At 39.9% G+C, this 23,555-nt stretch overlaps 1 protein-coding gene across 3 annotated transcripts in view; it reads right to left on the bottom strand.

Annotated features, from left to right (window-relative positions):
* MUSK (muscle associated receptor tyrosine kinase) overlaps nucleotides 1–23,555 on the bottom strand; it is a 111,896-nt gene that overhangs the window by 21,208 nt on the left and 67,133 nt on the right. For 2 of the 3 annotated variants that reach the window (XM_070055489.1, XM_051843304.2), the window contains 3 exons: nucleotides 23,422–23,428; nucleotides 14,831–15,094; nucleotides 4,111–4,286 (listed from right to left, as the gene is read on the bottom strand). In XM_070055489.1, the coding sequence (XP_069911590.1) occupies nucleotides 4,111–4,286; nucleotides 14,831–15,094; nucleotides 23,422–23,428 (447 nt within the window). Of the gene's footprint in view, nucleotides 1–3,432; nucleotides 3,457–4,110; nucleotides 4,287–14,830; nucleotides 15,095–23,421; nucleotides 23,429–23,555 lie in introns of all 3 variants that reach the window. The other variant, XM_051843297.2, reaches the window with a different exon arrangement.

Here is a 23,555-nt window from a genome sequence, read left to right as displayed (position 1 = left end):
TAGTAGAAAATTATGTTAGGAAACAAAATCAAGTCAATCATGTGTGGATAGAAGAACTATTAAGGTCATGTGAGCATTAGCTAGCAAGTAAATCAAGCCTTTTTTCAGAGAAAACAATGACTGCATGGGAATTCCAACCAGATTATAGAATTGTGTTCAATTCTAGACATTCCTGAAGCTTATTTACAACCAGTGAAGGGTAAACATAAAGATAAAGGTTATGGAAGTCAGGATCAAAAAAAGCTGAAAATCAGAGCTTTATCATGTGAAGAGGAGAAACTTATAGGGAGTTAGGGTACTTGTCTCCAAGTATTTTAAGGGCTGTCTGATCGATTGAAGGAGTTGAAGATCAGTTGTTGAAAGTTATAAGACAAAAACTTAGTTCTCTCTAGCTCAAATGTTTAATAACTGGGGAATCTACAGTGGGATGAAGGAATGAATTCAAGTAGGAAAGGGATATGTCTGTCAAAAATGTTGTAGAAAAGATTCTTTCATTGTGGGAGAGTTTAAACAATTGTTAAAGTTGTTTCCAACTCAACATTTACACACACACATACACACACACTGTTTACAATTCCATCTGTGGAAAAAAATGGTAGCTAATCCTGGAAAAATGAGTTTGGGACATAAAGCATATATTCTTCTAAATTTTGGCCTAATTAAAATCATTATGTAGCTTAGCTGATTTAAAATTTTAACAACATTTTTGTCAACTAGACTTTCTTAAGAATAATCAATAATAAGAGACTGTGAAAAGGTATAAGTAGATATTCAAGAAAGGATCAGTTAAACAATTAGGGGAGCTTTCCAGCTTTTGAGGTTGGGGACATAAAAGAAATCGTGATAGAGCCACATCAGGTAAAACAGGTAAGAAACCAGACTGTGAAGATACAGCCAGAATCAGACAGGTTTGGATTTAAATTCTGGCTCAACCCCTTTTTAGCCAGGTAACTTTGGGCAAGGTACTATTCTCCCCTTCTCAAGCTGACCTGGATGTAACAGGAGGATAGTCTGAGTTCCTGACTTCATGGAGCAGTGGGGAGAACTGAGAGAGAGAAGATAAATAACTCAATAATCAGTTGGCCTGGACTTTGGTATATAGTCACTCACTTTCCATACATAGGGAAAGAAAAAGTGAAAGGAGAAAAAATCATTGAAAAGCGCAGCATCATTCCAACAATTAAACCAGATTATACATATTCCCCACAGACACTTTGAAAGAGGAGAAGACAGACTCACTGCTGTTTCTCTATTAAAATAATTGAAGTCTTACGTAAGAAAGGAATAGGGCAATGCCTGCTTGGCAGATGATTAATGTAAATACTAAACATAAATATAGTGTACGGAAGGCATCCTGTGTGCAAAAAGATATTTTACTTCCACAAAAGAAGTTACAAAAACCAAAAAGTACTGAAATTCTAGTCTCTGTGTTCAAGTAAGAAGGAAATAATACAAAGATAAAATGATCTTTAAAAAGTCTTTCATCACTCCTAAAGTGAACTAGTGATTTCCTTTGGCATTCACTCAGAAATCAAGAGACATAAAGAAATATGTGAGGACGTAGGCCCTCCCATTGAATTCAGGATGCTGTGCCTGATAAGAACACCTTCTTTGCTCAACTAAAGAGCTAGCGGCAATTTCTTTAAAAAATACTGCCCTTTAATGCAGTGAACACATGTTCAACCATTATCTACCACATGTTCAGGTAAAACCACCAGTTTATGACAACTGCTATTCATTTTCTTACATGTATCAAAGACTTCATAAAACTGTTTTTTAAAGACTAGGAAATTCACTATTATGGCTAGTTTGTCCGCCTTTTTTTTTTTTTTTTTTTTTTTTTTGACAGGCAGAGTGGACAGTGAGAGAGAGAGACAGAGAGAAAGGTCTTCCTTTGCCATTGGTTCACCCTACAATGGCCGCCGCGGCCAGCGCGCTGTGGCTGGCGCACCGCGCTGATCTGATAGCAGGAGCCAAGTACTTCTCCTGGTCTCCCATGGGGTGCAGGGCCCAAGCACTTGGGCCATCCTCCACTGCACTCCCTGGCCACAGCAGAGAGCTGGCCTGGAAGAGGGGCAACCGGGACAGAATCCGGCGCCCCGACCGGAACTAGAACCCAGTGTGCTGGCGCCACAAGGTGGAGGATTAGCCTAGTGAGCCGCGGCGCTGGCTAGTTTGTCCCTTTCAAAATTTGTTTATCATCAGTCCTGGCCCAGCCCTGGCTGTTGCAGGAATTCGGGAAGTGAATCTGCTGTTGGAAAATCCTCCTTCCTCTGTCTCTCACTGTTGCTCTGCCTTTCAAATAAAAATCAATAAAATGGAAACAAAATTTGTTTATCATCAGTATAAAAGGCAGAAATGAGGATGCTTTCTAGTGTGCTTTGTTCCTGTCTAATTTAGGTTTTAAGAGCAGTACCTTCGACACAGTAAATTCTCAATGCTTGAATGAATTAGCGGGCAAACAATTGAAGGCTAACAAAGATCAGTTATCAATTAAAAGTACAAACTAAATTTTGGAACCTCAAATGACAGAGAATTGACAAATTTCTTTTTCATTCCTTCAGTTTGGTGATAATTATTTGACAGACTCCCAGAATAATAGAGTTTTATCTGTAACTAGGCGTGTTAAATACCTCTGAGTGAGTCACTTGGAACCAGTAGCATTCTTAATTTTAATACTTTAAATCTTTGTCCTTTAAGTGAGCTGGTAAAATTAAGTCCTGGCACTTAGCCAAGTACAGAAGGGATTAGGCCTGGAATATATATCACAGGAAGTCAGTGTGATTTAAGCCTTAGAACACCGTACCCGGAGGAAGTTAACAGACATGAAAAACTTTCCTAATATCATCCTGAGGATTTCCGCACTCTGCTGGGTTAAGGCACCTCCTGCTACACGTTGGCTTCTAGGGAGCCTTCTGTAACACCCTTCTTGAATTCTGGGATGACCTTTTTAAAAGCATTTGATAATGATCCTATAAATGTTAGCCTGGAAGTTAGCAGTCTTAAACAAAACACCTCTTTTCCAAAGAAGGAACTATTGTCACAAATGAAGACCATGGTCAGCTCAATGAAGAAATATGGTATCTGCTTTCATCTATAAACAGACAATACAAGACCATGAATAGAATATTAAAAGGTGATACTATAAATTTGACTTATTTTGTAGACATGTATGGGATAAGACAGGCTAACAAAATTGAGGTGGGAGATATTATTTGTGCAATTCATTAGTGTTCTCCATGGCCTAATAAAGCAGTAAGTGAGGCTTTCAAAGATCTTCCTTCATATTCTATCCTGGGTGAGTAGGGTACAAAGTCCTAGAGAGGGGCCATTCATTTTCTTTGGGACATCATGAAGTACGAGTGGAAATACGCATGCAGGAATCTAATTACATACACATAAGGTTCCAAGGGCATAAACAAAATTACTTACTTGTTAGGTTTTCTTTTTTATAATCTGAAGGGGAAAGGATAAAAATGTGTTTAAAGTGAGCATCCAGATATCTCATGTATTCTGTGAGAGAGTGCTAAGAAATGCAAGTTCTGGTTCAACTTTTTAATATGCAACTAGAAAACATTCTTTGCATTCAAATGTGAAAGAGCTGCAGCTTTGAAATTAAACCAGCTGTTAGGGATAACAATACAGCTGTTTACAAACGACGTTCATTAGAGCAACACGCAGCAATTCAGTTTTGTGAGCTCAGCATTTTCAAACATGTGGCTTATTTTTGCATGCTTCAAAATCTGCTTCAAGGGCTAAGAAAGAGGACTTTATTCCTTGATTACCACTCTTCCGACAGCATATGAGATGTTTCTTAGCCATTCTGCTGCACATTCCAGAAAACACTCCAAGCCCTCATACAATCCCCTATGAAATAAAGTAAGATCTCAAGCAGCAGTTAAAAGTGCTATTTTCGATCAAATGGAATACATCTTTATACTAACCTGTGCGATTAGGATAGCATTAGAATTCTGGGATTAGGTATCCAAGATAGAACTCAAAAAAAATATTAGCAATGCCTCGAAAATTAGGAGCTTGAAGTTCACACTCCAGTTTCTTCAAAATAATAAATTTCTCTTAACCCCCAAAGTCTCGCGAGAACTCTAGTACCTAAATACGGAAGTCGAGTACAGGCCCTGGCGTCCCAGTGCATGCTGGGAAGCTTGCCGCATTCTGGCTCCGAGAGCAGCTGCATCCCAGATCTGAAGAGTCCTCTGAGGGTCTTTTCCTCCATCGCCAGCCATTCTCTTGCACAGAAGAGCTCCTTTACTGCCACACAGTACTCTCTAAATATTGTATGGAGAACAAAATTAGATGACTTACGGCGCGTGAAAGCCATATTTGCAGCGGAGCTTCTATTCAGTTTCCAAAATATCATCACAGTACATTGTTCTTGCAAAAGCATTTTTGTCAAGTTCCCCTTATTGTAAATTATGTGAGATTTTATGAAATATAGGCTATTAGTCTGCGAGATGAATGGCTCTTTTTTTAAATACATAATTATTCTATTGTGGAAAAGGATTCTCATAGTTTAAAGATAGATTAGGAATGGCTGCCATGTCTTCTGGCAATTTCATGCCGAAATAACTACAAAGGTGCCTAACAATTGCAGAGGAGTTAAAAACACACATAGTTGAAGTCACTCGTCGTCGTCAAGCAGAATCTAGCCTGGGGGATTTTTCTAGAATCTTGGAACTCATGGGCAAGGCTTGAGGAATGGAATCTGTCCCTCTGAAAGCTTTGTCTCTCAAAACAGAGGTGCACCAGCTCCCTGGCAGAGGACAGGAGGGCACCTGGGTCCTCACCCAGCCCTTACTCTGGAGAAGGGGAAGCCTGTCCCACAGCCTCCTGTGCACCTGCCTGGGAATTCCAGGGTAGTCTCTCTGTGCAGAGGAACCTGTTGTGTCATCAACATGTAATGTTACAAATGAAGGAGCCAAAGAAACACTAATTATACTAGTTGGAATATTATGAATCACTATTTGTTTGAGTTTGATAGAAAATAGGTCAAATGGCCTATTTTGAAATCTCAATGATTCCAAATAAAGCTACACTATAGTGGGATTCTTAATACAAAGAAATGAAAGATAATAACAGAAGTTAAAAGTAATAATAGCTGGTGTCCTTCATTCAATAGCTGAAGTGTTCAGAGAGGAAACTGCATGTGTACGGACATGTGTGTGGAGAAACATACAGCTGCACATCCATGCTACTGTGGTGTCTGGATACTTACACCCACACTCCTGCTTCTCCAGTGGACCAGCGTGGGTCAAGTGAGCCTACACAGCATGGAAGAGCTGTGCATATGAATGTCTTGGGGTGCAAGAGGGGTCATGAGTGCAACAATGGGATTTAGAATTTGGGGATAGCAGCAAGAGAAGGGGGCAGAGGGCAGCTTTTGAGAAGCTGAAGAATGTGAGGCCTGCTGCTTAGCTGCTGCTGCTTATGCTAGTCCCACCCCTGCTTGCCCATGCACGTCATTTTATATTCAGACAGCACAGTTAAACTGTGGGACACAAGGAAAAAATATTCTGTATTCCATGTGCAGGAAGCAAATGCTCAGAGAAATTATTAGTTTTATTCTAAATGGAAGAACACATTACAGAGTGCTTCCGGGTTTGCTTTATTCTCATTGTCAGGCATTAAAGTGTAGGCTCTATAACCGAGTTTCTGACAAGGAAAAAAAATTCAGGGTGGAATGAAAAGTAGGTTAGTGTGAACATGGCGGTAACTGGAGACAAGTAGGTTAATGTGAAGATGATAGTTAACTGGAGAAAATAAAGACCACAAAGCAAAGCCAAGAGTCAAAGATTTAATCTTCAGCCAAAATTGGGAAGAAGTGGCACTCTAAGGAATAAGCAAATATTCAGTTTCAACCAACTGATTTTAGTGAATGCAGAAAGGACAGACCAGCAAATGAAAATGAGATCATGGTGTGAGCCGAGGGGGAGGGGCAGGGAAGAAATCCAAAGTACAAAAAATACTGCTTCCCAGCAAGAAAAGCTGAGCACAAACAAAACAGGAAATAATTAAAGGTGAACAGTAAGAAGATATTTTTGAGATGAAAAGAACAATGTTTAAAGCCTACTGTCCATTATTTTTTATATTGTTTAATATCACATGGAAGAAAATCATGGAAAGAGATAATCTCCAAATAAGTTTTACAGATACTTTCAGTCTCAACAAAGAAGGAAATGATGTTCCTATCATTCGCAAGAGAAAAAAAAACACTCTTTATAGAGAAGTAGAAGTCAGGACTGCTTTGTGATTACTCTTATAATACAGTAAACAATTTTTTTTATTAAGTGCATAGCACTTGAGGAGAATTGAGTGTAGCATAAGACTTAAATATTTAGTTAAAACTCAATATGTAAGATGCTGGAAGGCTTATTTTGCATGTAATGTAAAACACACTGATTCCAGACGAATGAGAACAAAGGATGGATGATCAAGAGAGAAATCAAACTTGTTTTCAAGAAAAAAACTTTTTTTACTAAACGGAGGACAGTGAGAATCAAGGATCAGTAACAGAGTTTATCCAAGTATTTGTTTATACATGATTATGATAGCAAATGTAAAATACTATAATATACATTATAATATCAAATGTAAACTAATAATGTTCCTAAATCAGAGCACCTGCAAATAAATAGAATTGAATAATAATAATCTAGTTTATGTTTCCAAATAAAGTTTCAAAGAGCAGGTGTGGAAGATTCAACACAGTTACCCTAACGTAATTAGGCCTATCCTGAATACCCCATTTTTTAAATTGTAACCTTCCCCCTTCTTGGCACTCCTGGCCTCCCCTACCCCACAGCTCATTTTTTCTTTTCCCATGACATGTCACACCTTCTAAGGGTACATATACATTATTTGTTATGTAATTTAATCTATCCCAAATGCCTAGAATAGTGCTTGTGGCCTAGTAGATCAATAAATATTTGTTAAATAAGCAAAATTCCTTGTCATTCAGGAAAAGGGGCACACATTATCAAATGACTGTTAATACTTAGAAGACCACAGGCAACAGTATGCTTTTTAGAATCTTGTGAGGAGAAGTAGAATGTAGAACAGTTGGGGACCTCTGAACCACACTGAAGGATAAACACAAGCAGAAACTTGTTTTTTTTGTTGTTTTGTTTTTTTTAATTCACAGGCTTTTATTGGGGCTCCACTCCCAGGTGAGGTTCCCTGGTCCCAACAGAGTGGGGGCCAGGGAAGTCACACGTCAGAGATTGGGAGAGCTCCTTTTATAGATTCAGGGCATGGGGTTAAAGGTCGAAGTGGGTCTGATCCTCATTGGTTGACCTTTAGGCACCCGCAGGGACCTTGACAAGGACTTTCTTCCCCGGAAGTAGGCCTCTCCATTCCCGGAAGTGTAGGCCTTCCCTCCTTGTGGATCCCAAAGCTACCATCCCGACCTTTTGATGATAGGAAAGGGGCGACGATGAGTCTCTCTGGCTACTTCCTGCTGACTGGGGACATAGTCTACAGGGGCCTGCTGGGGGTATCTTGGGGCTCCGCAGGGACAGGCATGTATGGATGGAGGAGCATCTGGTTGACTGCCTGGTTGCTGAAGGCCTTGGTTCATTCCATTATCACCTGCTGTAAACACTTAAACAGACACTGTAGTATACAAGTCAGGGTGAAAATAGCAACCAATGATCCTAAGAGTGGCATTAACCAGGTAGCAAAAGGATTTCATAGAGGACAGGAAATGAGGGGGGGGTCTCTGGACCTTTGTGAGGATTGTTTGATGGATGTGGTTTAAATCTGATCCCAGCCAAGACCAAGAGAAAGGCCACTCAACTTTTGTAGGGAGAGGGGTTTGTCTGTAGAGAAATTCTGAATAATCATGCAAATTAAGTGGAGGAGAGGACCATCAGTACACACAGGTTGGTAGCAGAGCCACTAATGTTAGAGTAGAGGCTATGATTACAAAAGAATGAGACCCAAGTGGGCTAGACAGGGAATAGAACAAAGGACAGAATCATTATTAGAGGACCCAAGAAAGATACTATCTAAGCCACAACTAAGTTTTCTGATTGAGAGGCAAATAGAACCTGACAGAAGGGGGCTTGATAATAATCTGGTGGGCTTTAGGCCTTATAAGTTAAGAGGCCCAGACCTGTCTGTCTCTTCACATAGGGTACATCCTAAGGGAGGTGTGAACCTCCTTGGGAAGGCACCCTGTTGACTTCCATTACCTAGCTGGTCTGGGAGGAGAATTGGCCAGGTGAAGGCAGGTGACATCTCTAACAGGCAAGGAAAGTCACAGTTCTGTAATGTTGCTGACCCTACTTGGCCGTCCCCTCAGCTGCGGTGGTCACTTTGGAAGCTGGCCGGAGGCATCACAATACCAGATTTCAGGACATACTACAGGGCAGTTATAATCAAAACAGCATGGTACTGGTACAGAAACAGATGGATAGACCAATGGAACAGAATTGAAACACCAGAAATCAATCCAAACATCTACAGCCAACTCATATTTGATCAAGGATCCAAAACCAATCCCTGGAGTAAAGACAGTCTATTCAATAAATGGTGCTGGGAAAACTGGATTTCCATGTGCAGAATCATGAAGCAAGACCCCTACCTTTCACCTTACACAAAAATTCACTCAACATGGATTAAAGACTTAAATCTATGACCTGACACCATCAAATTATTAGAGAACATTGGAGAAACCCTGCAAGATATAGGTACCGGCAATGACTTCTTGGAAAACACCCCAGAAGCACAGGCAGTCAAAGCCCAAATTAACATTTGGGATTGCATCAAATTGAGAAGTTTCTGTACTGCAAAAGAAACAGTCAGGAAAGTGAAGAGACAACCAACAGAATGGGAAAATATATTTGCAAACTATGCAACTGATAAAGGATTGATAACCAGAATCTACAAAGAAATCAAGAAACTCCACAAGATCAAAACAAACAACCCACTTAAGAGATGGGTTAACAGACACATGAAAAAATGTTCAAGATCACTAGCAATCAGGGAAATGCAAATCAAAACCACAATGAGGTTCCACCTCACCCCAGTTAGAATGGCTCACATTCAGACATCTACCAACAATAGATGCTGGAGAGGATGTGGGGAAAAAGGGACACTAACCCACTGTTGGTGGGAAAGCAAACTGGTTAAGCCACTATGGAAGTCAGTCTGGAGATTCCTCAGAAACCTGAAGATAACCCTACCGTTCAACCCAGCCATCCCACTCCTTGGAATTTACCCAAAGGAAATAAAATTGGCAAACAAAAAAGCAGTCTGCACCTTAATGTTTATTGCAGCTCAATTCACAATAGCTAAGACCTGGAACCAACCCAAATGCCCATCAACAGTAGACTGGATAAAGAAATTATGGGACATGTACTCTATAGAATACTATACAGCAGTCAAAAACAATGAAACCCAGTCATTTGCAACAAGATGGAGGAATCTGGAAAACATCATGCTGAGTGAAGTAAGCCAGTCCCAAAGGGACAAATATCATATGTTCTCCCTGATCAGCGACAACTAACTGAGCACCAAAGGGGAAACTTGTTGAAGTGAAATGGACACTATGAGAAACAGTGACTTGATCAGCTCTTGTCCTGACGGTTGATGTACAATGTAATACTTTAGCCATTTTAGTATTTTTTTGTTCTAGTACCATTGGTTGAACTCTGTAATTAACACACAAGTATTCTTAGGTGTTTAAATTTTAACTGAAAAGTGATCCCTGTTAGGAATTTGGAAAACATTATGTTGAGTGAAATAAGCCAATCCCAAAGGGACAAATACCACTTGTTCTCCTTGATAGGTGACAACTAACAGCACCAAAAAGGAAACCTGTTAAAGTGAAATGAACACTATGAGAAACGGTGACTTGATCAGCCCTCATCCTGACTGTTGATGAGCAGCTTAATATGTTATCCCTCTTAGTATTTTTTTTGTTTGTTCTACTTAATACTTTTGGTTGAATACTGTAATCAATACACAATTCTTCTTAAGTGCTGAAACTTAACTGAAAAGTGATCGCTGTTAAATATAAGAGTGGGAATAAGAGAGGGAAGAGATGTGCAATTTGGGACATGCTCAAGCTGACTTACCTCAAACGGTAGAGTTAGAAACATACCAGGGGATTCCAATTCAATCCCATCAAGGTGGCATGTACCAATGCCATCTCACTAATCCCAGTGATCAATTTCTGTTCACAATTGATCATAATGATAGGACTAAGAACCAAAGGGATCACATAAACAAGAATAGTGTCTGCAAATACTAGCTGATAGAATAAAAAAGGGAGAGAACGATCCAACATGGGAAGTGAGATACACAGCAGACCCATAGAATGGCAGATGTCCTAAACAGCACTCTGGCCTCATAATCAGCCCTTAAGGCATGCGGATCTGGCTGAAATGCCCATGAGAGTATTTCAGGCATGGAAAGCCAAGACACTCTGGGGAAAAAAAAAACCTAAATGAAAGATCTCCGTGAGTGATATCCCAGTGGAAAGAATGGGTCATCAGAGAAGGAGGTACCTTTCTCTGAAGGGAGGAGAGAACTTCCACTTTAACCATGGCCTTGTCTAAATATGATCAGAGTCAGTGAACTCAGGGGGCTTCCATAGCCTTGGCAACTCATGACAAGAGCCTAGGGTGATTACTGATGCCATAAACAAGAGTGTCAATTTGTTAAGTCAACAACAGGAGTCACTGTGCACTTACTCCTCATGTAGGATCTTTGTCCTTAGTGTACTGTACATTGAGATTTAATGCTATAACTAGTACTCAAACAGTATTTTTCACTTTATGTTTCTGTGTGGGAGCAAACTGTTGAAATCTTTACTTAATGTATGCTAAACTGATCTTCTGTATATAAAGAGAATTGAAAATGAATCATGATGTGAATGGAAGGGGAGAGGGAGTGGATAAGGGGAGGGTTGCAGGTTGGAGGAACGTTATGGGGGGGAAGCCATTGTGATCCATATTCTGTACTTTGGAAATTTATATTCATTAAATAAAAGTTAAAAAAAAAACAATAAATAAAAACTTTATTGATCTATTTTACAGACAAAAATAGATATGAAGATAGATAGACCACTCCCAAACACTGGCTCACTCTTCAAATGCCCAGTGACATTTAGTTGAGATCTCAATCCAGGTTTCCCACACAGGTGGCAAGAATCCAATTGCTTTTGCCATCACCACTTCCTCATGGGTCTACAATAACAGGAAGTTGGAGTTAGAAGCTGAAGCTGGGAATGGAACCCAAGTACTCATATGTGGGATGCAAGTGTCCTAATTGCTAGACTTAATTCTCAAGAACTCCAAATTCATACATTTTAATTAAAAAAAAGGAGAGATCCTAACTAAGAAAGAGGTATATATTGTTTATAGACCATATGATCTCTTACACAGGAACTACAAGAATATCAACCATAAATCTAATAGAAACTCTATAAAGTGGTTGATATATCTAAGTATAATAAAATATAATAACTTTGTTGTGAATTAGCAATAAACTGTGAACTAATAAAATGGAAATTTTTACCCTGCTTGTTGACAAGGAACAATTATTTATAGTTGAAGAATTACTTGATTCAATAATTAGGATGTATAGTATCAAACTAAATTAGAATAAGGATTGCCAGATTAGACTCTTTGGAGGTACTTTTGCCTGAATCTGGTATCTGACTTCTTGTTGTTAATGAGTGTGTAAACTTGAGCAATCTGAGATTTCTACAAGTTTCTTTTTGATACTGTAGTTGTCCAAATTAATTTGTTTAGAATTAAACCATACTAGGAGGAGCTTACCCCTCCCCATTCCCTCATGTAACTCTATTTTCACCTCAGACACACAAATAAGTAAAAGCAACAATAAAGTGAAACAAGCTACTGTTCTGTGCAGCAAAATGATGAATATCAAAAACAGTGCAGTATGTTTAGTGAAAGAAGTAGAGAGTTAAGCAGTACATCCTGTATGATGCCAAGAGTATGAAATTCAGGAACAAGCAAAACTAATCTACGGTCAGAGAAACCACAACAGCAGATGCCTTTGGGGAAAATGAGGAATTGGTTAGAGAAAGTGTAGGGGAGCTTTATGGATGGTAAAAGCATTCTGTGATTTGAGTCTTGATTGGAGTAGTGGTTGCAGAGCCATATGCTGTTGTCAAGTCTCTGAACTGTATGCTCAGAAGGGGTCCAGTTTATTGTATATATATTTATACTCCCGTATGATGTTTTAAAATCTGATTGAAATATTCACAAAATTATACAGCACAGCTCCAAAATTTAAAAAATTCCAAAGAAATTAGTAGTATTTTATTAAAATAAGTAACTAGGGGAGAAACTGCATCTCCACATGTTGTGGGCATTCTGACCTAGTGGGACAATTATATTGTAGTTAGTACTCCTGATTCATAAGAGCAATGATAATAAAACACACAGAGTAATACACTGAGGGAGAAAGACAGTTGTGTGAGGGAGATCAGCAAGCTCTACTAGCAGGCATGAAGCCAGATCTCACTAGAAGGAATGACGTACCTTATGCCTACATAGGGATGCTCAGTGTAATTACAGCAATTCCCCCAAGTAATTCTAAAAACTTAGTGTCATTACAATCAAATTCAAAATGGAATTTGCAGTCTAACATGGACAGCATTTCAGGTATGTGGCAGTGGGACAATGGGTCTGCTCCGAGGGTAAATAAAAAAATTCAACTTTTTGCAAGGAAAACTTCCTTACACGATCAGGGTGCATAGTTTTCAAACATAGTAACCCCACAAGAACGATTGACCAAAAAAATTAAAATAGCAAACTGTTTAAAAAGTGCCAAAAACAAAACCTACACAAAATAATGTTTCCTGTTTTAGAGACACATGCAAAATGCTTATAGATCAAGTAATCTAATGTTTGGGAATTTCTTCAAAGCCAGCAGTCTGAGGATGGCATTACCGGGGCCTGTGTAGGCAGGGATGAACTGAGATTCCCCTTGGTTGATGAACTGAAGGCTGAGGGAAGGGTACATGTGTATTCATTGTTCTATGATCTCTGTTTTTGTACACATATGAACATGTTCATAAAAAAATCAATAGCCAATATTTTCAAAAATTAAATAGTCAAAGTTCCCTTCACACTGAGAAAAGTAATTTGCAAAACAAATACTAAGCAAGTACTTAAGGTATAATAGTCTTACAATTTGGTCAGAAAAGAATGAACAATGCAAGAGAAAAAATGAGTAGACCTAAAATCATCAAGTATACTCATGATTTTTATACTGTGTATTTTGATTGTTTGCATATATTCTGTTTTTTAATTCAGTGAAGTCAGTCGTGTGGGTTTTGTAATCAGAAGACCACAGTGACTACCACAAAAATGAGTAACATATTTATAATCTAATTGTCTCTTCTCAGGCTTTGTCCACAGTATGCAAGTACGATAGCTATTCCAACCCCACTGCACATTACATGGGCAGTGCTAATGGGAGGATTGACCGAATCTAAGGTCACATTCTTTCGCTGGTTTCCCTTTCTATTTTATTATAGCCGTATAAGCACTGCTTTGTAGTTAAACCTTTTTCATTATTAGCCTCTAACAGACAATCTTGGAAAAGACTACCAAGAAGCTCAAGCAACAGAAATTTAAATTACAGAAGTGACAGCAGAGGCAAGATTTCTTCAAATACTTGCCAGGGCAATTGAAACAATCAATATTTTCTGATTTCCAGGAAGATCTAATTTTACTGCCTCTTAACCCCTGTTTTCCCTACTTTTTTTTTCTGCAATAGCTATGATTTCACTCTTCACTTTCCTGTCATTCCTTCAATGCTGGAGTCCTTTGAGAATTTTAGATGTACTACACAATCACAATGCCATCATCTTAGGTGCAGAAAAATGCTATCACCCTTGAGGTATGTCCATACCTCAAATTTTGTATCAAGCTGAGGAACAGAGCACTCTTAATGCCCTTTCTGTAGTCCTTTTATGCTACACAGAGAGTGCCCTAAAATTATTTCAGGGTAAATAGTTACTGGTTTTATCAGAAGAAGGTGAAGATATGCCGTGTTGATAGTTTTCCTGTAGTTTCTTTAAAAGAAAATGTAGGAAGAAGAGTAGCTATCCAGTTTCTAATACATTCCACGAATGGATGTACCCTTTATCCCATACAACCCTAGTGCACAGATGAGGAAACTTAAGTTTAGCCACGATCACATACAAAGCAGAACTAACAGTATTTCAACTGTGTTCTCGCTCAAGAGCCAACTTAGGTTCTGCGTTTTATTTAAGAAGTTAATAAAGGCAAAGCTACTTCTATTGAACGTGGGTTTATGAATTTTAATGTTTGAAGAATATGGGCGTTTAACAAAATACCTACTCATAACTTACTTCTCCCCCCGCCCCAAGAGTGTCAGAACTGAGAATATAGAATGAAATGAACTATTTTAAAATGATTTCCTGAAATGCTTATCATGTTCTCATTCATTGGTAAATAATGCTGAAACACTTTAAGTATTTATCTGTGTTTCTTTATCATGGCTTACTAATGAGGTCCATGTTAGCTTAGTATTTCTCTTTTTATTTGATGAATCATTAAAATTTTAAATCTGATTTTAACATGCATTATAAAAATAATAATGGAATATTATACCCTTTATGACATTTTCTAAAAATTCAGAGTGCTTGTACTATAAGATATCATTGGCTTTTTACATGGGAGGAATTTTGTCTGAATAATTATAGCTTTTGCCTTAACAATTGCATGTCACAACTTCTTTTGAAGACCCTTCCTGACTGCAGACAGCAACAAGGAATTTTCTCATTTACTTATTTTTGATATTTTACCTGCAAATGGGGGTAGGAGTAGGTGCTACTCCGGGGTTGCACTCTTGGAAGATGTAGTTACACAGCAAAGCCTCAGCGGCTGGCCGGCACAGTGGGCTCACTGCTTTCAGTTCATTCCAGGCAGTGTGAACCAGTAGCTCTTGGGCCTCCTCAGGGTCCGCGTAGGAGGTGTTGAAAAACACAAGAGCATCCTTTGCCAGGACTGTGTTACACACCTCCCCTCTGTACTGGGCGCAGTAGCCTTGGTTATCTTTCTGTGGTTTACTGAAAGAAGCAATGAACAATGTTCCCATCACATGTCAGTTCTTGGCATTCATTCTGAGTTTTTTTCAGTTTCCACATCTGCATCACAGAAATAGGAGAAAACTCTACTAGCAAATTGGTTGAAGGCTCCATCTGAATATTGTCTTCGTTTCCAGCTGCAATGATGTCATCTCATTTAAATTTGCATAAATGTTGATATTGAGCCTTTCATTATCTTCACATAAAGCATTTAAAGTAAGAAAATTTAACAAATAGGAATTTATGAGATATTTTTTTAATCGTTAGGAGACCCCATTAATTACAAATCCTCATCGACTAAACTTTAAAGCCAAACCATTAAAATAAGATAGAGCACGTGTAAGTGCAACAATGATGTTGCAGGAAACACACCTGTGCTTTAGAAGAATATCTTGCAATATAGAATCGTCCTTTAATTCATATTAACCTTTTAATAATTAGCTAACTTTTTAAAAAATAGATTTATTTATTTGAAAGTCAGAGAGATTTCTTTTGTCCACCGGTTTACTCCCCAGATGACTCCGATGGCCTGGGCTGGGCCAGGCCAAAGCCAGGAGCTTCATCCAGGTCTCCCACATGGGTGCAGGGACCCAAGCACTTGAGCCATCTTCCGCTGCTTTCCCAGGCCATAGCAGAGAGCTGGATCGGAAGAGCAGCCTTATGGGATGCCAGTCAGAGGCAGCATCTTTACCCACTGTGCCACAACGCCAGCCCCTAATTAATTAACATGACTTTTACTCAATCATTTCATTTGTGGGAGATTCTCTCAATGAAGGCCTTGTAGAAGCAAACATGAAGGTCCCATGAAAATTCGCATGAGGAGAAAGTGAAAAAATACACAGAGAAATAGTTTATGATCCAGGCCGTTAGGGAACCCGGGCTGTGACAGTTCTGAGAAAGAAACCCACGAGGATGCTGTACTTTAAGATACTGAATAATAGCCAGGAGTAACTCAAGCTGATCTGTAAAATGACCTTACATGTTGGTGTACTAGCTCAGTAAAAGAGGATGAAGACGAGCCCGGGGGCCTTTTCACTTTACAGAAGAAATGGCATCGTTTGCGCTTCTCAGCTGAGCACCGCTCCTTCAGGTCCCAGTTACCTGATCACTGCTGGGGATTGTTGTTCTTCAGTTGTCCATGAGTATTAAAAAATAAAACCACAATCATGTTTTCCCTTAATTATACAGGAAAAATGCATTTTGAAAAACATTGGAAACAAAAAAAATACAAAAGAAAAATGAATGAAAATAGACCCAGAGATTAAGATTATTAACGTTAGATGAATAATCCCTCTCTCTGGATCTATACTGCTGCTTTGATAAAAGTCCTAGAAACTCTTGGGAACATCTTCAGTGTGGTTTCATACTATTTAAGCCTCATTCAGTTTTGGCTATTCACTACATAATGCAAAAGAAAAAAGGAGAAAACAGAATAGGTTTTAATAGAAACTAGACATTCCTTTTAATTTTTGGTTTTTCTTCCTAATACCTTGATGACCACTCCCTGGCTTATGAAAATCCTTTCATTGTTGGGGAAAAAAACATAGAAACAAAAAAGTCTATGATTAGTTTTAGTTTTCCGCATCACTCTGACATTCTCTGGAGCGGTAAGAACTTGGCTTTGGTAGCAGATTGGATTATCTCCACAACCAAGCATATGAATTAAAAAAGAATCATACAATGAATAACATATGTTATATATTTAGGAGAGACTTCTAAAAAGTGCATGGAAAAAATAGAATAAAATGATAAATCTATTTTGGTGCAAAAAATCGATATCCATGCATGTGAGAATTGTTAAAAAATCTCATGGAAAATGCATATTATGAAAAAACCACTCATAGATTTAAACAATTTTTGCACCAAAATAGACTTATCTTTTAATTCTGTTTTCTCTGAACTTTTCAAAGTTCCTATATGCATGTATATAGGTGTACGTCTATATGTATATATGTATATGATCTTTATAAATGTTTCTAAGACATCTTTATCTACATCTATGTATCATTTAGCTCATATCATCTATCTCCTATAGACTGCCTACTTAGTTTCAATGTTTCCACTGCGTCCTTTAAATTTTGCCCTCTTTCGCATAGATTTTAGGCAGTGATCCAATCTTAGAATAGACGGAGGAAAATTGGGCTATTGTGTTCCTCAGCCTCTTCAACCTATCACTTAAAAATTCCGAAAAGGAGCTCAGAGCAGGAACCAGGAGAATGAGATGAACACCAAGAATTCCCACGGGTGTCTCGTGCAGCCTTTTGCAATCACTGCGATCCCTCCCCGCCTAGCTGAAGTAGTGCTCACTGCATGCAGTTCTCTGGACTGCTGGTGGGGCAATGCCAGGAGCAGCTGGTGCAGTTTCTCATAGTGGGCAGAGGTCACAGGGCTCCTTCCACAGAATGCTTGTTATTTTACACTGACCTGCCAGACTACCTTCTAAAATTGCTGCTTATTGCTGCCCATGGGGCCAGCTCCTCTCTTGCCTGTTACCAAACTAAACCTAGCTGACACCTCTTTCTGTAAACATCCCTTTTTTTTTTTACAGGCAACATTTTACAGGGATGTTTGATTCCAAATCATCATTTTAGTTTATTTTGTAACAGACACCTCTATATGGCCAAATGGAATATTTACATGATTCTCACTACACTTCTCAGTCTATTGCTCTCTTGTTAGCTGTGTAAATCACACCCAGTAGAACATCTTTAAAGGCTCTGTTCTGATTCCCATGAAGGGGATGTCTACTCTAGAACACACGGCTTTGTCCAAGGACATACACAGATTGCCATCCCTGGCATGTCTGGGTTATGGATCACCCTATTACTCTAGGGAAACCCCACACTGTTTCTCCCCTCCATCTCTCTCTCTCAGGGCAGCCCACTGATAGCTGGACCTCTCCTCCAGTTCAGGCAAACCTTCTTCCCTTCTAGAACAACAACAAAAGGTACATCATAATTTTCACTGTTTCTCTGCAATGTATTTCCATGTATTTTGTAAGTAATTTTTAAAGTATATTTTTCTTTATTACCAATGAACAAAATTGTATATATTTATTGTATACAACATAATTTGAATAATCTATACATTGTGGAATGGCTACCCAAGCTTTATGTTACATATTTATTTTTATATACTTATTTTTTGTGGTGATTTTAAGAATACACTACATAGATATCAACTATAATCACCATGATATACAATAGACCATTGAACTTACAGATATTCCTACTATCTAACTGAAATTTTGTCTAATGCTATCTAGTTTTATATATATTCAGTGAGCTAAGGATGGTTTTAAATTATTGAAAAGGAAGCAAAAGATATCTAATGACAAGTGAAAACTATGCGAAATTTAAACCTCAGCATTTATAATATGAATTTTGCTAGAACAGAACCAGGTTTTCTATTTATGCAGTGTGTGTGGCTGCTTTTGTGCTACAATAACAGGACTGAACAGTTGTAACAGGGATAGTGTGTGTGGGGAGCAATCCGGACTGGACTAAGTTACTCGAATTAGGACTTATTCTATGCATCTGCTCTCCCACAATATGGCGCTGGGAGAGAAGTAAACAGCTTCCGCACAGCTGCCTCCAGTTCAACCAATTAACTGTAGGACTTGCTCCTGATTGGAGAGCAGCGTACTCAGCCGAGTTGGGATTGGCGGAGGAGGACTATAAAGGAGGAGAGAGACGGCATGCACCAGGGAACATCTATGGGGAACATCTAGCTGAAGGAACACCCGTGCAGCCCCCCAGAGAGCCGGCCGGCCGGCGGTGTGCCGCTCCCCTGCGGAAGTGGGGAATGCGGCCAGGGGGAACTGCCCTTCCACGGAGGTGGAAGGGATAGTAGCCAACCCGGGAAGAACCAGCAGCAAACCCGGGGAGGGCCGAGCAGACGAAAGAACAGCGCAGGGTCCTGTGTTGCTCCTCCACGAAGAGGGGGAGCGACATAATGGTGCCGTGACTCGGATAGGAAACCTAGGACGGATAGAAAACTTAGGAGGGAAGAAACGTGACTCGGATAGAAAACCTAGGACGGATATGAAACTTAGGAGGGAAGAAACGGGAAGAATTGGGAAAATATCGGAGAGACTAGCAAACAGCCTAGGGAAAAGCCGGACGAAAAAGGAGCCGGAAGAAGCTATTGAAAGCCTAGGCATAGACTCGGATACGGACTACGGGGGGAAGCTGGGAGAAATCTCTAAGGTCGAAAGCGAAAGTGAAAGCTAGAACAAACAGACTCGGACGCGGACTGTGGGGAGAGGCCAGGAGAAATGAGGGAGGAATATCGTTGGAGGAAAGCTTGGGGAAACATACCGGGTAGAGAAAACTGTTAGGGAAATTGAAGCCGTGGGGGGCAGGCCAAGGCGGAAACGAAAGCCACTTTGGGGTTCTCAAGTTAGCCCGGGATTAGGGGGCGAAAAGTTGAAACTAGAAGCTGAGACGCAAGCCAGGTTGGGATCCGTCTGATTAGCCCGGGGAGCAAAGGACGGGAAGCCAAACCGTGGGGCGGAGACGTACGCTGGGTTGAATTCGCCAGGCTAGCCCGGGGAACTTGGATTGAATCCTAGTGGCGGAGACGCAAGCTACGCTGTGTTACTCGCGGAGGCCGCCGCGTGCAGAGAGAGCACGGGGCGTGAATAGATAGGGAACGCTGGCGTAGGCCGTGGTTCAGACGCGAAAGGGTTAAGCGTGGAGACCGCGGAGCGCGCAAAGCCGGGAAGCTGCGCAGATGAGAGAGGCGCGCGGGCTGAAGCGGCGCAGAGCCGGGAACCCGCCGGCGGGGCGAGGTGCCGGAAAGCTGCGGGGATAAGAGAAACAGAAGTTTAGAAGTAAAAGAGAAATAGGAATGTTGGCAGACAGAAGTAAAATGGGAGAAATAGGAATGCCCGGAGATAGAGAAATAGAGAAATAAAAAGGCCTCCCTACAACACTGCAATGTGAGAGCTTGGATTCGGTCTGCCTAATCAAGTGAGGCGATGAGCACCTGCGGGCAGCTAGCAGCTTATGCGCCGCAGGTCACCGAAGACAGGCACGAATTAACATCAGTAAGGCTTCCCCACAATACAACAATATTAAGCTTGGATTCGGTCTGCCTGATTTAAGGCGGTAAGCGCCAGCAAAGCTCGACCAGAGTATGAGCTGCAGGTCACCGAAGATAGGCACAAACCAACACTAATAAGTCTCCCCCACAATACGGCAGTGAGAAGGCTTGGATTCGGTTTGCCTGATAGGTTTTGTAAACACCTGCAGGCAGTTCTAGCAGAGCAGAGTATGCGCTGCAGGGCACCGAACACAGGCACGCATCAGCGCCTAAAAACCTCCTCACAACATGGCGAAGAGAGGACCCGGATTCGGTTTGCCTGATGGATAGGACTTGTAAGAGCCTGTGGCAACTCTAGTGTGTGCCGCGGGACACCGAAGACAGGCGCGTATCAACGCCAAAAATAAAAAGAAAGGGGGATCTGTGGGGAGCAATCCGGACTGGACTAAGTTACTCGAATTAGGACTTATTCTATGCATCTGCTCTCCCACAATATGGCGCTGGGAGAGAAGTAAACAGCTTCCGCACAGCTGCCTCCAGTTCAACCAATTAACTGTAGGACTTGCTCCTGATTGGAGAGCAGCGTACTCAGCCGAGTTGGGATTGGCGGAGGAGGACTATAAAGGAGGAGAGAGACGGCATGCACCAGGGAACATCTATGGGGAACATCTAGCTGAAGGAACACCCGTGCAGCCCCCCAGAGAGCCGGCCGGCCGGCGGTGTGCCGCTCCCCTGCGGAAGTGGGGAATGCGGCCAGGGGGAACTGCCCTTCCACGGAGGTGGAAGGGATAGTAGCCAACCCGGGAAGAACCAGCAGCAAACCCGGGGAGGGCCGAGCAGACGAAAGAACAGCGCAGGGTCCTGTGTTGCTCCTCCACGAAGAGGGGGAGCGACAGTGTGGCCCACAGAGCCAAGGATATTTAGTATCTCACCCCTTGCAGAAAATGTTTGCTGTCCCCTGTTGTAAAACACAGATCAAATGTTGTTTTTCTCAAATGCCAAAGCCAATGTCCTCACCAAGGAGGATATGACCTCTTCTGAAATTTTTCATGTTTATTTCAACTAAATTAATACTTATTCACATGTAAAATAAAGAGTTGTATAAAAAGGAACATTTTAAGATTTTGCACAATTTGAAAATTAAGCAAATACTTTTCATATTCTATATAATTGTACATATTTCAATCATAATCAGTATATATATCACTGTAAATATAGTTTTGCAGCCAATGTTTTTATTTAGCACATTATAAATGTTTGCCTTTGATACTGGTTAATTTTCAAGATCAGTTTTTTGACCATTTGTATCAATTTCCCTCATTGGTAGGGAATAAATATATTGCTCACATATTTCACTAATAACTCTATTTTGAATATTATTGCTCATAATTCTTACAACATAGGACAGATTGCTAAAAGTGGGCATATTCAGTCAACAGCTATAACCATTTTAAGGTTCCTGATTAAAGCTGCAGTATATTTTCTAGAAAGATTATAGCAATTTTCTTTCCACAGGAGAATTTGAGCAAGCTTATGTTACCATGAAAAATGGTTTGGGATTATTTTTTAATTAGTGTTTATTTAACCACATGTACTAATGAGTTTAAATTTTTAACTTGACTTTAGTTGCACATGAATCACCTGTTTCTGCCCTTTGAATCCATGAGCTTTCTTTCACTATTAAGTTGCCATGTAATTAATTTTCATATATGTGTTTCCTCTAGTAAAATATAAATTTCTTTGAGGCTGGGAATATGTATAATTTGGTTTGTTTCTCTACTTTACCATATATAGTGCCAACAATAGAGTAATTACAATAGAGTAATTGACTTAAAAATGCACACACAAGGGTGTGGAGTCGTGCAGATGTTCCTGGGATGCCACATCCCACATTAGAATGCCTGGGGTTAAGCAGTGGCACAACTTCAAATTCCAGCTTTTCTGCTAAAACACATCATGGAAGGCAGTAGGTGACGGCTCCAGCTGGGTCCCTGTTATCAGCTTGGGAGATCTTGGTTTGGCTTGGCCTTGCCATGGCTGGTATGGCCACTTAGGGAGTGAACAGGTGGGTGGGAGAACTCTCTTTTCTCTGTCTACTGTCTCTGACTCTCTGCCTTTCTAATAATAAAAAAAATTAAACACACAGGGAGGACAGGTGTGCTGAATTCCATGTGAATGAAGATGTCGCCTCTTCATTGGTAGCCTGCATTTTATTCTAACATTTACCATTTTCATATTGTATATCCCTTCAGCAGAAATTCGGCTTTATCATAGAATCCTTAAGGGTTAGTACTCTATTAGAACTGTGACAGTCATATATATCAATAAGTATCCAACAGATAAATAAATACATGAAACCTATATGAATTGGGAAAACATTGGGGAGAAACCAAACTTTCTTATGCAATGATTTTTTTCATTCCATGGAATTTGAATGAATGGCTGGAATTCTGGATTCTGCTGTATTACTGTAGCCCTTGATTAAGGAGGTCTAGTGTAGCAGTTATGTATCCTGCCTGAATTCAGATGGAGGGTTTGTAGCTTGCTAGTTGTCTCATCGTCATGACTCTTGGTGTATCAAATTTATCATATAAAAGAACAAACATAATAGTAGTTCTTCCCTTTAAAGTCACTGAAATGTTAAAATGAGAAAATGTTGCTCATAAATGTATTACAAACAGCTGGAGTTGTCATTACTACTATTCCTAATTAATACTTCTGAATTTCAAGTCTATCATTGGTTAAAATTAGTAATAGTTATCACATTACATAGTTTTTATGAAAGCCAATCCTAATAATTATTCCCAGTGGAACACTGTCAGTTACAAAATGGACTATTACAAGGTGAGACTTTCTCATGTTCATGATAGAACTATGAGGGAGAGGTTGGGGGTCCTTTCTTTGTTCCGTTTCCAACTGCGTCATTTACTGGCTGTGTAAGCCACTCGAACCTTATGTTCCAGTGAACCTAAGTGAACCTTATCAAACAAACTTTCTTAGTTTCTTTTCTGTAAAATAGTGATGACAATGACACCTACTTCATAGGGACATCTTGAGAATGTCTTAGCACCATATCTGACATACAAGTACTAAACAGATGTTACCTATCTCTCTCTTCGTCATCATTATTATCTTGTAAGAGTGTCAAAAGGATTATAAAGTTTCTGAAAGTTTACAGTGCTCAGCAAATAAGAAACAATAAATGGCATGTCAAATAAAAAAATACAACAAAGCAATAGATTAGTATAATAACAGTATCTTACCTCCATTCTATTACAGGTAAAGAAGTTCCCACAGGAAATCAAATTAAAAAAGAAAAGAAAAAAAGTTAGTGCCTTTTCATCTCGTGATTTGACAAAGACAGTTTGGTACTGCTAACATCTCAGTTTCTAAAACA

The sequence above is a fragment of the Oryctolagus cuniculus genome, chromosome 1, assembly GCF_964237555.1.
Source record: "Oryctolagus cuniculus chromosome 1, mOryCun1.1, whole genome shotgun sequence".
Classification (NCBI taxonomy): Eukaryota; Metazoa; Chordata; class Mammalia; order Lagomorpha; family Leporidae; genus Oryctolagus; species Oryctolagus cuniculus.
Note: the sequence above shows the minus strand (reverse complement) of the source record. Positions and strands in the feature narration are given on the sequence as shown.